Genomic DNA, 17023 nt, shown 5'->3' on the forward strand with positions numbered 1-17023 from the left:
TTTTTTAACTGCTATCAATAAATTACATAAAATACAACTCTTGAATTTGTGTTGTGGACATCCATTCAAACCACCATCAAAAAGGTATACAATTTATTCTGCTACAGCATTACACTACCACACCACGTGTTCCGGTTGATACATTTTGAGAAATTGCTATTTTCTGTTCATATTTGCTTTTGTTCTGGTTACTTTTCTATGGTATTTAAATCAAAATAATGTAGTAAAGATTAATTTGCAAGAGTTAAAAAGATTACTAAGACACCCCCCCTCTTAAATAAAACCTAAAAAACAATAGACACAAGGCTCTAAATAGCCAAGTAAGGCCCTTTCTCGGATCACAAACAGGAAATCATTTTTCTATACTGAGAACTTTTATTTCAGCAAATCTGCATGAAACTGCTGTCTTGTGTAACAGAGGGAAATACTAAGAAAAGCCTTTAAAAATGAATATATTTTGATGAGTGTCAAAACAATAAATTAACACAATAGACCATGTAGCTGTTTTAAAATGATCAAAACCTTCTATTGAGTTACTGACATCATTCAACAGACAGAAACTGAAAATGTTACAATGCATGTCGAGCAACAGTGACATCTTTAAATAGCATTAATAATATAATTACAAAAGAAATATCACAATGACAGCAATGCATATTCACAAATCAAACAAATGCTGAAAATATATATGATAATAAATAATCCTAATAGTAAGCACAAGTTTGAGAAAAAAAAGGAGGCATCCATTTATAAATTCAATCATTTTAAACCTCTTGGCCAAAATGCATCACGTGATTCACTCCAAGGCTAAGCAATGACAGGTTTGTTAAAGGCTTTGCAGATACAAACAGAACATGCTATGCATCCCGTGGCCTCACTACAGAACAGCATAGAACTCAAACCGGTGAGATTTCAGGTAGATGTGGATGGAAACACTTCACTGCTCCACAGACTTGATGTCAAAAAAAAAAGAACATAATAAAATAAAAGGCAAGTGCTACAACAAAAAAGATGAAATGCAATGATTCATCTGTATTAAGAGAACAGTCATACCATTTTATTTTAAAAGAAAAACTAACTTCAAGAGGCGCAGAAACTAGCCTTTTCTTAAAAGTGGAACAGAAACGTGGTAAATGGTCATTTAATTGTTCTTGTACACAAGAAGATTAATAGAGAAAGTAAACTGCTAGATTTAAAATGAAAATGCTAAATTTTTGCAGCTCTTTGAGATATAGATATACGTCTACTATATATAAAAGGTCCAATTGTGGGACCCTTGCCCTTCATTCACACACCGACTTTTCCAATTCAAAAATCTATTTTACGTAAAGCCCGAATAACTTAAAACATTACTCACATGGGATTTGAGGAAACGAAGCGAGGAAATAGAATTCTGTTATAACCACACAAAGATATCACATTTGATTGAATATTTCTAGTGGCAACGTTGGAAGAGGCATAAGGAATGCTTCTTTTAAAAATAGCAGACATCCGACATAACTTATATCATAAATAAATCCTTAAAAAACAAACAACCACAGCATGAATGTCTCCAAAATAAATCTACAGTGATGACAAAAAAAATAATAACAGATTTGAAGCAGAAAGGGTTAACACTTCATTCTGCGTTGCTGTGGCTTGCCTGTTTGCTTTATAATCCAAATATGTTTCATAAGATGTTTCAACTTCTGTGCATGTATGCTGAAATAATGCCATTGACATGAAATATTGAAACAAAATTGTAAAAACCAGGTACAAAAGCTACAATATAATCAAGGGACCACATGAAGAGGTGTGGAAAAACCCTTCAGTATTCACAGAAAAATATCAACTGAAGTAACTCACCGGACAGGAGGTGTCCTAAGTTTATATACATAAGATAAGTAAAAATGAAAATAGATTTCCTCTCTGTACATAGCACGGTATTCTTTCTTCTCCTTTTTTATTTTATTTACAAAGAACTCCTGTTTGAGGTCTCCCTTGAGTGTCAGTTCTGTGTCGGTCTAGTCAAGAGAGATAACGTCAGATATGGAGCCATAAATGGCGGCGGCGGCTGCTGCCGCTTCAACTGAAGACCTCGACAATCCTGAAATGCTGTGGGCGTCTCTGTCTCTGTCTTTGTCGCGCTCTCGCAGACTGCTCGAAGAAACCAGGCTGCTGGTGCTCCCGCTGTTGCTCCCTCCGTTGGTGGCGGCTAACGTGCTGCTCCCAGGAGTTCCCGGCTGCTCCCGCAATAACTGCGAGGAGTTGTAAGGCAGGAAACGGTTCAGGAGCAGTTCGTGGTCTTCTGGGGCGGAAGCTGAGGCCGCGGCTGCTGCAGCCATCACTGCCATGTTATAATGCTGGAAGGAGAGAGGAGACTGAATTACTTAAGTGAACAGTAACCACACTCACATTCTAAATCCATGGATAAAAAAATATTCTGCACAGTAAGCTTTTCATGTATTGAAGCAACAAGAATATTTCAATTTGCATTATTGTGAGTAGTTACCTAACATACACACTGTCAGCTGCTGAAGACATAACCCAAAGCAGTCATTCTTTTTAACAACTTTCACCCTGTCAGAATAGATATTTTAAGAAGAAAAATTCCCCCCAAAATGTATTTGATCCTGCTCTAAAAAAACAAACATTGTTTGCATCAATGCATACAAAAGATCTATAGGTTAAAATATATGTAAAGTCCTTCTGGGAGTGAAGCCAAAATGATTTTCCCCCCTGCTGTTTAAGTCCACAGCACTTTGAATCAGTTTACATTAGGCCTGCACAATATACCGCAAATTTATCGTTATCGCAATATCCAGCTCTGCAATATGCATATCGCAAAAGACGGCGAATATCGCAATAAATCGCAAACCCAAAATGTGTTAAAACAATCTTCTAGCAGCTTGAAGCATTTAACACATCAAATAAATCCCTTTATGCTTTGACCAATCAGATGGACGCCTTCCCATTGTTGACCAATCAGATGGAGGCCTATTATGTTAACCCTGGTCCTGAAGAGCCTCAACCCTGCCTGTTTTCCAGCTCTCCTTAACCAGCTTGCTGTTGATTGGCTGACTCAAGTGATTTCACATCCTGATTGACTGAACACACCTGATTTTGGTTATCATTATCGAGCAGTCTAGGGAGAATTGGAAAACAGACAGGGTTGAGGCTCTTGAGGACCAGGGTTAGCCACCCTGACGTTTGTCCCCCATGTCGATGAGGGTCATTTGGAGTATAATTTTTAAACTGTTGCAATCAAATGGGAATGATGTTTTTGTTTATTTTTCTATTTGTTTATTTACCGCAAATTTATCGTTATCGCAATATTGATCACTAATATCGCATATCGCAAGTTTTCCTCATATCGTGCAGCCCTAGTTTACATAATCCGAACACTGCAAAGACTATCAGCAAACTCTACCATCTAATAAAGCCGTTAGAAAACCATCAGAGTGGCTTTCTAATCTAATACTCGCCATTTTTGGTATAAGAAGTTGTTTATGTGTTGAAATATAAACATTTTTAAAAGATGGCCTATCAACATGTGGTTCTGGAATTGACTTACCGGCTATTTAAAATAGATATATTTTGAATGCAATAATCAATACAACTAATAATAATAATAATAATAATAATGGATTTTCCAGACACTCAAAGCGCTTACATTGTGTCCATTATTCATTCACTCCTCATTCATACTTGGTGATGGTGAGCTACTGTTGTAGCCACAGCTGCCCTGGGGCAGACTGACAGAGGCGTGGCTGCCATTTTCTGTTCATTCATGCACATTCACACACCAGTGGAGGCCACACTGGAGGCAAGGAGGGTGAAGTGTCTTGCCCAATGACACAACGACATTTGGCTGGTGGGAGCGGGGATCGAACCGCGAACCCTTCGATCATTGGACGACCTGCTCAACCGCCTGAGCCAATGTCAGCATGTTGCTCTTCATATGAGACTTTTCATGTAAAGCATGTTGAAGTACCTGATTGTCTCCTTGGAGGAAGGAGAAGAAGTTTAAGTCTGTGAAAAAAAAAAAAAAAGGACAAACAATTAATTTAAGACAGAACAAATTGATGAAACTCACAGTCTAAAATCTGATAGAATGAGATTAAATATACGATATTTGGATTCTTCTTATGTCCTACCTGGCAAATCACTGGTGTGATAATAGTGGCGGTAATCCTGGATAAGAGGCGGCGGTGGAGGAATGTAGCTGGTCTCCATAGGGGGCATACTAGGAGCTCTAGCCACAGGGGAAGCTTGGTTGTGCAGATTTAAAACTCTTAAATGAAGACATAAAAAGACAACAAAAGTTAGAAGAGAGCAAAGAGACACAAAACGGCTTTTTTTGTTCTTTTCGAGCTCACCCCTTGTTGGGCGGTGGAGAGACAGGCGACAGAGACGGACAGACTCTTTTGGGTGGTGGCTCGTCGTCTTGTTCTTCCTCAGAGGAGCTATCCAGTGTCAAATCAATCACATCCACTTTCTTATTATCATGAGATGATCCTCGTTTCTGCTCATTCGCTTCTGTTCTCGACACATCTGCAACAAAGGAGAACATTTCTGTTTGGCTCCAGAGCGACAGTTAGAACACGAAGGCAGAAGTGAGCTGGCTACGTACCACTGTCTACACCGTTGTAGGAAGCAGACACCTCCTGCACCTCCTTCTTTGACCTCATGGGGGCCCAGCTTCCATCTTCCTTGAACTGGATTTCATCACAGTCAGAACAGCTACTTAAAATTTCCATGAACAACCTGTAAAACAATGAGAATGAGCTATTTCAATACTTTTATTAAACATGCACTTCATTTGCCTTGAGCTGTTGAGTCAAAAACAACCACTTTAACAGCTTTGAGAGATTTAAGTACATTCAGAAGCCAGAACATTGAACTGTCACAAAACTAATTACACAAAAGGTTTAGCTATAAAATGTAGAATTGCAGAGTTCTGGTTAAAACAAACAATCTGCATCTTAAACTAAATTCCTCTAAAAACAACAGTATGGGCTATATTTTCCAAAAGAACTGCAATGGCTCCCATTAAAACAGCTTAAAAAAAAGGAAGTTGTGTGCACAAAAGCTTCCAAGATCTCTCAAATAGGATCGAACGTGGAAGACGCAAATATCCCATAATCTTCTGGACCCAACACTTGTTCTGTGTCCACACCAATACTCTTTTTAATGACTTTCGCAGGTCAAAAAAGTACCAAACTATTGTGCTTACCCATCAATAATGAGGTGTTCATATGGTGCCTTCTTGTCACAGACGGGGCACACCCAGGTCGGCTTCTTCTCATTCATTTGGATGTATAAAGTAGCATCAAAGCACTGAAGGTGAGAGCATGTCGCTGACCGACAGGGAATAGTCAGCCTCATTTTTCCCAGCTTTAACACAGAGCATAGAAGCAACATCAGTTTTCAGAACAAAGCAAATCATCACATTTGATTAAAAGGAGTTGAAGGGTAAAGCAGCCTCTGACACAGTAGAAATCAATTTTAAAATAAAAAACATTCAGACAAAGTAGTTTGTGTTGACTGTCCCATTCTTTGAAGAATTGTTTATATTCATCATGATTCATAACTAGCCTTTTGTATCAAATTCTTCTTTACCCACAACAACAAGCAATAAGACTTTTAGCAATTATTTGAACAAAGTAAGTAAAGAATTTTTACAGGACACAGCAGAGAAACTCGTAGACTGGTGGTAGCAATCTCACTCTCTGGATCAGCTGTCAGTTTCTCCTTGACTGTGAGATATAAGTAGAAAAACAAAAGTTAAACACAAGTCTGCTGCCACAGCACGCCACCACTTCTGAAACAGGAATTCTAAGCAAATGTGGCGACTAAACCTGCTTTTACAGTTCCTAAATTGGCTTAAATGTTTTTCATCTCTTTATAAAACGCATTCTTCAGGAAAACACAACTGCAGGAGGGTTAGGGTTAGGGTTCGGGGTTAACCCATAAAAATAAACACGAAGATTTGTTACAAACTGAACTGGAACAACAACGGCCTCCTTTTATAGAGAAGCAACAAAAGAATTTTGCCAGGAATGTTTAAGGAAGTAAAAACATTCCTAACCCCCCTTGTTTTTCTGGGTGGGGGTGGGGAATGTACACAAAAGCATACAGAAACTTATAAGAGAAAACAAAGGGAGCAACTTCTTTCTTTTTTCACACAACAGAAGAGAAAGGGCAAATAAAGCAGGGACTTACTCAGAGCTCTCGAGTGGTCAGGGTTCCTGATTCCTTTGGCCCGTAGTCTTTGCAGCAAAACGGCAGACGACTGCTGTCTTACCAAATACACAGCCATGGAAAAACTCTGACCACACAACAAAAACAATAGTTACACATCATGCCGTCCCATTTTATACCAGGATTTACAATATTGTGTCAAGGTTCCTACCCTCCCAATTTCAGAAGTCCAAGACACCACTATTGTGTTTGGGACAGTAGTGGACAGCCGAACTAAAGACGTTATATTGATTGGACGACTGGGTCTTTTTGGTTCAACTCCGTTTTTGGTGGGAGGAAGATATCCCTGCAGGCAACATGTAATGGAAATTTCATTAGTTTCTTTGGAAGAAATGCACTAATCCATTTAAACGTCACGTGCCGGTCCTCACCGGAAGGTTACAAGGTTTGCCGTTCACTTTAACACACAGATTAGGAGGGAAATGGTCTTCCTGTGGACAACTTGTTTCAGATAAACAAAATCTGAAAGACAAAAAAAATGACATACATTTATATTTTTGTAAGTTTGCTCCTTTTAAGCAACATCTTTTACAATAGCTCTAGTTTAATAGCTTAGTTTTTTCATTATTTCAGTTTTTTTAAAGACAGCTGTTCATCTCTTGAACGCAAAAGAAGTTTAAGACCTTTCAGCTGTATTATTTTGTATTTTCAAGAATTGGTTTCTTTAAAAAAAAATGGTCTAAATTTACATTACAGTTGTCTGTAAGTGCCCCTACGTGGAGCTTTTGTGACATTTTGAATGTATTTACTAATATGGTAGAAACGTGTCCACACACCTGCAGTGTCTGGTCTGGAAACTAAAAATAACCCTGCATGTACCCTTCCACATTTGACATGAATGGCAAATCACCTTCAATATTAACAATCATGCAGCTAAGAAGTGTTTACTAGTAAAAACTTAAACTAAAATTGTATTTACAGAAAAACAAACATAAAGCGAAATATTTAAATACATGTATTTGCTCAAACTTAAAACAATCGAATTGCGGCATTCAAGGGATGTTGCTAGTTCAGGATGTTTAATAAGAAGAGGCTTTAAACAGACATACCACAAATACATTTGTTCATTTAGAGTGACACTGAAATGAACTGTTTGAGACATACCTTAACTGTACTTGAACAGCAAAGTCACATTTGGTCCCGGATATGTCCCTAAAGAATTTTAAAACAAATGATGAGCTTAGTCAAAATTAGACAACTAGATTTTGATATAACTTAATATAATTCAATGCATGTTTGAACCTAGAACAGTGGTCAATAGTAGTTATTTAAAGACCCAGTCTGATGAAAATTGTGTATAACATGTTTTAGCGGCATTCGTATGATAATGGCGGCCATTCATGCAGAAAAGTAAGCTGAAATTTGAATTTTCTAAGCATTACTTTATACAAATTGTTGATAATCAGTAGCCAGAAAAAAAGCAGTTTGAAAAAAAGTCTATTGTGACGTAAAAAATATGACGGGGCCGAAAGCTCCCTGCTCCAAGTTCTCAGCAACAGGGAGGGGAAGAGGGGGGGACCTGCTCTGTGCCAACTGGAGCAGCCACAACTCAAGAGGTGAATTTCTGATGAACTACTGCCGCTATGCAGCGACCACGACCTTGAAAACAACTTTTTTTTTGCTACATATGGCATAATCTTAAATAAAATACCACTGGGAATGCTTTTACAATAGACCAAAAGATGATCAGAGAGGATATTTAAAGGAGAAGTCTTGTACTTACATTGAGCTGCTGATCTGTTGAACCTGCTGAGGAGTTAATGCAAAGGCATAACATGCTTCCTGGAACCGCTGAGTGTTGTCTGAAACTATGAAAAGAATCCACAGTCAAGTCAGAGGAAACTAAAAAACATATATATTTAGTTATATAAGTTACGTTGCACTTGATGACCTCATTTAGATATCTACAGCCAAAACTCTTCACTGGTATGTATGAGATGGAGAAGTGTTTTCACTATAAACAAAACTGACAAGGTAGCCATGCACCCACCTAAGCTGGTTGGCTTAATGAGCTCATCCAGCACATCGTAAAAGGGCAATCTCTGGAGCTTGACATCAGGGTGCACAGGGTGCAGGGCGGAGGAGAGGTGAGGCAGACTCATCTCATGCTTAGGTCCAAGTAGGGAAACGGGCAACAGCGGTGAAGGTGATCCGTGACTGTCAAATCCTAATGGGGCCAAACCAGCGGGCAAACTGGATGCAGAGTGAACACCGGGAAGAGCTAGGTCCACAGGCGAAACCATTTTTGTTGGAAAACGCCGTCTGTAGAGCTCTTTGATCTTCATCTGCACAGCAGGACTGCAGCCAGCCTTGAGTAGGTGAAGAGCTTTGGTCAAAAGTTCGTGTTTGCGCCCATGCTTATTCCGCCCAGCATAGCCCAACAACACCTGGAGCTCAGAAACTCGAAGGCTCATTACCATTTGCTGGTAAAAGAAAGAAAATAGTAAGCTACATCGTTAAAACAAGAAAAAAAACAGTTTTATGTATTGAATTGTTGAAATTATTTGAATTCCTTGATTTTCAGACTTTTAAACATCTTATTGAGCATAATTTTCAAAGAAAAATCTGTCTGAAGTGAAAATGACTTTATTTGGATGGTATTTAAAAAAACAAATTTATTGTGGCCTTTTTAGCTTTCAAACAAATTTCCCATGCATTGTTTTGTTTGGTATTGTCTCTGGTTATGCCAAAAGTGATTTGTGTTAGCAATAAAACAGCTTAAAGAAAATAAATTAAAGTCTTCCTTCACAAGTCGTTGATTAATTGAAACTCTTATACGTGTTAAGAAATTAGATAAGGTAAAAAACGACTAAACACCAAATTTTTGGGGAAACAAAAAATACAATTTGTTATAGCATGATGATCATGATCGATCAACAACGAAAACAAATTTTTACTGCATTTTCATAAAGTTTAAAAAACCGACGCAAACAAATTGTGTGTTAAACGAAATAGACGGTACAATTAAACACTCTAAAAATGAAAATGACATAAGCTTTTACAATCAGATTCCAATCATAATCTTAAGTTAACAGTGGAGACTCCTTTAGCTCGTAAGTATGCTAACACATATACACGATGATGTTAAAGAATAGATCTAAGTAGATAGTTTAGTATACATTAAATAATTTCGATTGCGATATGGATTAAAAGAGAGAAGAGTTAATTTAATGTATGTGTTATATCCATGTTAAATTGTTAATAACATAAAGGGCGAGGTGGACAGCGCAGATTTAGTTAGCATAATAGCTACCACTGGCAAGTGTACGTGGATGAAACATAACTAGATATCTGTAAACACTCATATGATCATTTAATCGAGGATATACTTTTCTTTTCTTTTTACTTTACGTAGGGTCACAGTGGCTGTTAATATTTATATCTATATGACTTTTATCCATGTGTCAGAAATGAAGTTAACCTGCATTCCAGGGTATAGCCACAGCCCATTTCCCACAACACCAATCAGTAAAACGTTTACTAAAAAAACATTAAATCTTTTATATTAGTATCCTTTTGGATTAAAAACAACCGACAGTGCTAGGCGATAGTATTTGTTGTTGATAGAATGTGGCCTTCTGTGCAGGTGAACCGCAGAGAAAACCTAACGGAACCTCGGCAACAATAACAAAGCTAATGCTAACAAGCTAGCCAGTATGCTAACAGAGTATGTCCTGTTGTTCCGTTGTCTTATATCGAAATAACTAGCCCATTCGTGTCCCTGATATCAAACAAAAACAGCGACAATAGAAGAAATGATACTGATAGTCTGTGAGCCCTATGTTTGTTAAGCTACTGGGGAGACCCGCTTTACCTTCAGTTCCGCACTCTCCGCCATCTTGTTCCATTAGGTGCGCAGGCGCAAACACAGTCACCCAAGGGACTGAGCAGCATTGGAAGAAGGAGGGGGAAATCCTTCTTTCACTTGTTTGCACCAGCGCACAGATGGGGTCGCTGTTGCAACAGAAATAAAAAAAGGTAGCACTGAGGCTTAATGTTTTACTTTTACTCTGTTTCTTACACAAACCGATAAAGTCCACATTTCTTAATTTTTGCATTCCACTCAAATAAACAAATTTTTACATCCCACAATAAATGGCCCACATTTGTGGTTTTACTATCTGGTATTCGTATGACATTTGGATTATGCCGAACGTTTAGCTTACTGATTACAGAAATATGTCGATCAAAATGCTATGTTCTAAAATGTCAATTTTAGGGTTTTGACAGTTGAGTGTTTGTAACAAATTTGAGTGCATGTTCAGCGGTCTCGTATTAAATATGCACAGATAAATATGCAGTTCAGATCGGAAGTTGAAATGATTCATAATATTCCTAAAACACGAATAATTCTTCAATAGGCAAAAAAACTAAAAAGGATGCAGAATCACTGTTTTAATTTTCACTTTAAACTTGTTTTTGATAGAAAAAATAAATACAAAATAGCAAAAGCCTGTTTAAAACAACTGGCTGTTGCATTTAAAAAAGTATTTTTTTCAGAATAAAACAGCATTATTTTCATGGATACAACGATTGCTCTAATAAAAAAGAAAGATAAATTATTATTTTTTCAATAAAATGTCATTTATTTATTGGCAATGGAAACAAACAGAACAGGAACAAATTAGCCAATTTAAATAGAATGTGTTGCTACTCGTTAGAAGACTACAGATGGATTAAATTAGCCTCCCACATCTGTGTTGATGCAGTCTGACTCAATCAAATACGTCTAACTCCAACAAATGAATGGTCAATAAAGTTTTTTCATAATGTTTAGTGATTTCCATCCATTTGCTTAAAGTGCTTAACATACAATGTCAGCTACTTGTCTGCATTAAAACAAACAAAAAAAATGGTCATAAATAAATAAACAAATACATAAATAAATAGTTTAATTTCCAACACTGAGAAAATAAGGTGCAATGATTTGGATGGTCAAAACTGGTGTTGACAAAAATAAAATCAACAAAACACTAAATACATACAAAATACATTGTCATTGCACTTTGCCACAAAAAATAAATAGTACATGGCATAATATTAGTAAAACAAACGTATACTATGTAGATGGGTTCATAAATGTGGTGAAAATACGTTTCTTTTTTAAATATTACAACTAATTACACAATCGTTCTTTTTCCAGTTCGTTTGCTCAGAGTTCACGCGAAGGTTTCTCACTTTCCGGGCTCTGGAGCTGCCCGCGTGCGCTCTCTCAGCTGCAGCAGACGCACGCGCGCCTCATGGTGGGAGCAGCGGGGACTTGTAGGAGCAGGATCCTGTGCAGTGTCGGGGAGTTAGCATCTTACAGGAGAAATGGTGTAAAGCGTCGTGAGCTTCTATGAAGAAGGAGATACAACAATCAACAGCGTTCAAGCACGCCGCGCGCGGTGGAGGAGCTCCGGCTGAAACGCAGATTTACACCATGTTTGTCTACCGAATGACTCTCCATCTTAAAGCAGGGCATCTGCGTCCGCATCCTCTGCTTTATTGCTCTCACCTCTAACGATGTGAAGCTGCTGAACCATCTCCTCTCTGTAAGAAAGTTCTCTTTTCATTTGATCCTGGAAGTTATCTGAGAAGCAAAATAGACGGTTTTGAGGAGAAGCAGCTAGAGGGACCAAACCAAAAATAAAAACAAAATAACAAAAAGGTTTTTACGGATCTTTTACTGACCACTTAAATTGTTTCATGCTCACAGCATTTGTTCTTAAAATTATGTTGAATCCCAATATTTACATCAATAAAAAATATTTGAATACACGAAGAAAAAAATACATATAACAAATAGGAAAAATAAATAATAAATGAAAACAAAATAAGATCAAAAAGGTTGGACAGAATGGATTTCTTCTAAAACTGACCAAAGCTGACTGAAGGCTGGTATAAATTTGCAAGACATAGGGGGCGCTGTTCTCAAGAGAAACCGTAAGAGAAACCTGATTTCATGTATTAATTTTTATGTTTGCGTTTACAGGCACAATGAAATTAAAAAATAAAAAGATACAAAATGTTTTCTTTATAAACTAATAAGAAATGGAACAATGGCAGTATAAGAAAAACTACAGATATTCAATAAAACCAACATTATATGTCTTTAATAGTCGATTTATATATTTTAAAAAAAAGCTTTACTTCATACATTTGTGCTAAAAACTGTAAATCCAGTAAATTCAATACTTTTAAATAGCTTAAAATGATGCAGGATTTTTCTTTCGTTTCTAATGTTTTCTTTTCTGAGGATGTAAAATGTTTTTTTACTCTGCATTGTAGGTGGTCCACAGTTTCTCTTCCAATCAATAAAAAAAGGTTGAAGTACAGTTTAATAAATGTCTTTGAAAAACACTACTGCTATTGTCGGGTAATTGTCGCTGTAATAATTATGCTTGTCTGAGGCCGGTTCATCATTAGTGAAATGATTTGCTTGTAGCATGATTTAATGCAAATTTACTAGTTTTACAAAAAAGATAGAAAATGTGTAGGAATATTATTTACTTTGTAGATTTATTTAACACGTATGTTCCAGATGGACCCTCCTCTATTGTTGTGAACAATACTTTTTAATACAAAAAGTGCCATTTTATTATACGCTCAGTCTATTTTTAGTGAGAAGCTTTAATTGTTTCCACAGTAATTCAATATCAACTTTGAATTAGCAAATAAAGGGAATTAAAAAAAACTATTAGCTATTGCACACTTCATATCTGCTTTTTTGTTTTTATTGCCATATTTCATTTATTGAGTGTATTGTTGTCAAAGTCCAAGTGGAACTTGAAAGCTGTTTAAACAACAAAGACAAAAAATGTCTACAATGGTGCAGTATGCAAGACTGATCATAAAGTTGTTGGGTTTTTTTTCACGTTTAATTTTTTATGTGCATTTAAAATAAATAAAACAAAAAAGTTTAAAAAAACTTGTTAGAATATTTAGAAGCTGCACTTCAGCCCTGTCTTCATTTAAACATGACATGAGAGAGAGGACAACCATTTTCCATAAAAAAAGATTTTGGAGTACACATATGAAAAAGTCAATGAGAAATGTGCCAAAGTAATATGGGCGAGTTATATATATATATATATATATATATATATATATATATATATATATATATATATATATATATATATATATATATATATATATACATATCCCCTCAACTTACCTTTTAAACTCTGAAATTCACGCTCCAATTTTTTCCTCAGCTCAACTTGCTCTATCAGCTGCTTCTGTAGCTCCTCTAAAAATCAAATAAAATAGGGATGGTTAAGGAAAACTAAGGAAAAAGGCCTGTCACTATCTATACAGGGCAAGATTAGTCTTTTTTTTCCCGAATCAGGGTTATGTGAAAAAAAACAGTTTTTGTAAATGTGAAAAGTAGACAAAAAATAAAAATATTTTTAGAAAACTTCATCCACATCTGGCTGTATTTTTTATTTTTATTTTACCATGTAGAAGAGGTTGTTAGTGAAGGTTAATTAGAGGTCATTTAAACTGCATTTACACGGTGATGTCTGAGCAGAGCTTCGCCCCTCAGGCAGAAGAGTGGTGGATGACACACAGGGAAACAATTACATGCATTTGCTTCTTCAGAAAAACAAACACACAAAATAATAATAATAATAATAATGATAATAAACAGAAATAGGTTACAATTAATGGTAATAATAAAGGTGGGATTCTTACCTTTTGCCAGATTTTGGATGTCTCTTTGTGCTGAGAGAACTCTGACAGGAGCGTCTTTGCCTGAATATAAATATACCCTTGGATTAAACTAATTAATAATAATAATAATAATAATAATAATGATGCATACCTTCATCTGTGTCTCGGTGGTTCTCCTCGAGGCTTTGTCCATTAAAAGCTTTCGTTTCCACCTCCTCCACTGTGGAAGACGGCTCCTCTTTACTTGCACTCTCATCTTAAGAGAAAATAAGTCGATGTGATTTTTTCCCCCCTCTTTGATTTTATTCTAGAATGTTTTTTTTTTCATTTCTCTCTTTTTGAAGAATAAATAAAAACAGGCTGTCTAACCATTTGTCGTCAGAACAGCCGTCAGGTAACTCGTGGGTCTGAACTGATAGGGACTGCTCCTTTGTTGCAGCTCAACCCTCTCCGGCGTAAAAACCTACAAAAAGAGACAGAATTGCTGCTTTTGTAAGCCTAAAAAATTGATGCTATTTGAAATGAATGTTGAGTTTATTTATTTTATTTATTTGACTTTGTGTGGAGGCTTAATAGTGAACATTAAAGACAAGAACACACTCTTCTGCACGATTAGAACCCCAAAATGCAACCACTTGGAAAAATAAAATAAATCCAAGGAACTGTTAGTTTTTTATCGCTGCAGTTTCATTTGAAGCCACTCACTGCTGAGAAGGGTGCAGGTATGAGGCGCTCTGTCAAGTGTTTGTTCTGCACTTCTCGGTCAGAGGAGGGGGCCACGATCTCCCCCTGGCCCTCCTGCTGCGCACCTCTGGAGTCTGAGTCCGCACCGTGCGCCACTGGAGGAGTCCGAGGACACGCCGCAGACAAAAGCCGCGAGTTCTCCTCCTCTTCCTCCTCCTCCTCTGGAGTTTTGTTGGTCTCCACGTCCACATCCGGCTCCCCGTCGCTGTCCACGCACGGAGACGCCGACCGGTAGCTCGAGCTCTCGCTCAAGAAGTCGGGCGACAAATAACCGTTGTAGGCGCTCCTGTTTCCGTACAGTTTGGCGATGCACTCGGTGTCTTTGATGACGGGCCTGAATGCGGACACGTAGCTGATTTTTCTCGGCGGGAGGGTGACCCCCTCCACCGGCCTCCCCTCATCCCCGGACTTGTCGTCTTCGTTACGGGTGGACTGCGTGCTGGAGCAGCGGTCGTTGTCCACCATGCTGTCCTTGGACGTGTTGGTGCTGCGGTCGCTGCTCTCAGAAATGTCCACGTCTGCGGGCCGGGGGGGACAGAGCAACTCCGGTGGGGGCTTGTGTGCAGTTTGTGGGTACGGGGGCATGGGGAGCGGGCCGGCCGCGGGCCAGAACATGGGGAAGGAGTGATAGGCGCTGTCCTTGGTACCAGGCCACAGGACCCCGGGCAGACCGGCTTTGCTCTGCTCTCCCATCATGCCATCTTCCTTCTTCTGGCACAGGCCGAACGCCGGAAAGCCGTATGGATGAGGGAAGAGAGGCGGGGGGATCTTCTGCAACATCCCAAAGCTTTTACTGGGTACCGGGATGACCGGGTAACTGCGCGTGCTCGTCATAGCACCCCGCGTGTCCTCGCGGCTCAGGATCTTTACGGGCACCTCAGGTGAGTCACGCGGGTGGTTGGGGCCTTGTGACTTTAAGGGGGAGCTGGACTCCGAGCCACCCCCCGGCATCGTTCTCTTGCGACTACCCCCGTTGAACATGGCCTTCACATCCTCCCACGCGTGTAATATATCGGTGGAAGAGCTTTTGTCTGTTAATTTGAGATGTCGTCTCCAAGAATTAAAGTTGGCGGCGTCCGGCTGCGTGTACTTGGACTCCGGCGTGCGGTGGGAGTGAAATATGAACTTGTTAGGGGAGAAATACATGTTGCAGTAGGAGCACTTGATGCACTTGGCCCTGGAGCTGTTGTATCGGGCCGGGATGAAGCTGCCACGACTCCCCCAGGCGCACTCGTGGGACACGTCAAAGGCAAAATTTTCTGGAAGTTTGGGAGGCGAGTGGGCCCCCAGGAACGACTTACAAAGTCTCTCGGCTTCGCGTTTTGTGATCATTCCGCAGCGCCTGGAGGAGATTGGCATCGCTCCGGCCCTGCGCAGGATCTCCAGCTGCACGGGGGTGCACTGCACGCAGGTGATGCCCAGCGCCACGCGCCGGTTATGAATCTCGTTGTAACTGTAATTCTTCAACAAGGTGTTTGATATTTGTGCAAGGCAAAGCCGCTCCTGGCCATCAATCACCAAAGACACGATGGGTATTCCGTACAGAATTGTCTCTCCGACCTGGTTGGGCTTCAAGTTTGCAGATGGATATGAAAGTTCTTTGGAGTTTGGTGAGGAATTGGAGTCTCGTCCGGCGGGTATGGAGTCCATCCTTGGAGGCCCGAAAGCTGGAAAGATGTTTAATATAACAATCATTCAAGATTTTGCTTCATAAAACGTTTAATTTTACTTTTTTGACGATTTTTATAAGTTGTTATTTTATTTATATTTTTTATGTTTAAGGCTAATTTCTGGCACTAACATACATTTTTTCGCCGCTTGACTGCAACTTATTTTTAAACATTAGTGTCATATAAATAATTTGATATTTAGACAGCAAATCAAATGTCAAAAGAGGGCTTTTTAAAGCTTCATAACATAAAAAAGTTGACCTTGTCAACGACGCGCAGAAATCTGTGCCCGAAGACTCACCTCTGTTCGCGCAGCTCCCGCTCCGAAGTCAGTGACAGCGCGAGTGATCGACCGAATGCGGGAGCGACAGTCTGCGTTGAAGGGTGTAAAGATGTTTGCTTTAGGAATGGGACGCAGTTGTCCGTGCAGCACCGCCTCCCTCCTCCTCCTCCTCGCTGTCCTATCTCTCCTCTGCGCGCTCGGAGTGCGCGGAAGCTTTGTGCTGCGCCACCAGCAGCTGCGCTGTCCTCATGGCAGAAGGCTGTCGTAAGACAGAAAACGAGCAAAGGAAGAAAAAAAAAAGAAAGAAACACAACTTAAGGCACTCCCACTCGTGAGGGCAACCACTTTAAAGTATAGATTCATGACCGGTGAGGATGCTCCGTGTTTAGTCCTTTGGCTGCCTGAGGGCCCCGTGTGGATGAAG

General features: G+C 39.0%; 2 protein-coding genes across 3 annotated transcripts; both read right to left on the bottom strand.

Annotated features, from left to right (window-relative positions):
* Positions 1 to 355: 355 nt before the first annotated feature.
* Positions 356 to 10192, bottom strand: pias1b (protein inhibitor of activated STAT, 1b). Its single transcript, XM_004069608.5, has 14 exons — positions 10058 to 10192; positions 8234 to 8666; positions 7967 to 8051; positions 7348 to 7395; positions 6615 to 6705; positions 6395 to 6529; positions 6205 to 6310; positions 5665 to 5738; positions 5216 to 5376; positions 4613 to 4746; positions 4359 to 4533; positions 4137 to 4273; positions 3974 to 4011; positions 356 to 2342 (listed from the first exon to the last, which is right to left on the bottom strand). Exons 1-14 carry the CDS (start codon positions 10079 to 10081, stop codon positions 2004 to 2006), a joined length of 1980 nt encoding a protein of 659 aa, XP_004069656.1. The 5' UTR covers positions 10082 to 10192; the 3' UTR covers positions 356 to 2003.
* Positions 10193 to 10802: 610 nt separating this feature from the next.
* Positions 10803 to 16789, bottom strand: skor1b (SKI family transcriptional corepressor 1b). Of its 2 annotated transcripts, none has more exons than XM_004069988.5 (8): positions 16618 to 16789; positions 14608 to 16313; positions 14272 to 14365; positions 14054 to 14158; positions 13924 to 13983; positions 13403 to 13477; positions 11741 to 11815; positions 10803 to 11576 (listed from the first exon to the last, which is right to left on the bottom strand). In XM_004069988.5, exons 2-8 carry the CDS (start codon positions 16294 to 16296, stop codon positions 11482 to 11484), a joined length of 2193 nt encoding a protein of 730 aa, XP_004070036.1. In that variant the 5' UTR covers positions 16297 to 16313; positions 16618 to 16789; the 3' UTR covers positions 10803 to 11481. The 2 variants fall into 2 exon arrangements, with proteins under 2 accessions (XP_004070036.1, XP_011474388.1); XM_011476086.4 differs by having other exon boundaries at positions 10803 to 11579.
* Between the last annotated feature and the right edge of the window lie 234 nt (positions 16790 to 17023).

Source organism: Oryzias latipes, chromosome 6, assembly GCF_053564925.1.
Source record: "Oryzias latipes strain Hd-rR chromosome 6, Olatipes_Hd-rR_3.1".
Classification (NCBI taxonomy): Eukaryota; Metazoa; Chordata; class Actinopteri; order Beloniformes; family Adrianichthyidae; genus Oryzias; species Oryzias latipes.

Coding starts and splice junctions, on each gene's coding strand:
- skor1b (XM_011476086.4), bottom strand. CDS start 16,296: ATGGACTCCATACCCGCCGGACGAGACTCCAATTCCTCACCAAACTCC. Junction 14,159..14,271: donor GGCTGTTCTGACGACAAATG/GTTAGACAGCCT, acceptor TTTTCTCTTAAG/ATGAGAGTGCAAGTAAAGAG. Junction 13,478..13,923: donor CATCCAAAATCTGGCAAAAG/GTAAGAATCCCA, acceptor TTTGATTTTTAG/AGGAGCTACAGAAGCAGCTG.
- pias1b (XM_004069608.5), bottom strand. CDS start 10,081: ATGGCGGAGAGTGCGGAACTGAAG. Junction 8,667..10,057: donor CGGAGAGTGCGGAACTGAAG/GTAAAGCGGGTC, acceptor TTCTTTTACCAG/CAAATGGTAATGAGCCTTCG. Junction 2,343..3,973: donor TCCTCCAAGGAGACAATCAG/GTACTTCAACAT, acceptor CTCTCCTTCCAG/CATTATAACATGGCAGTGAT.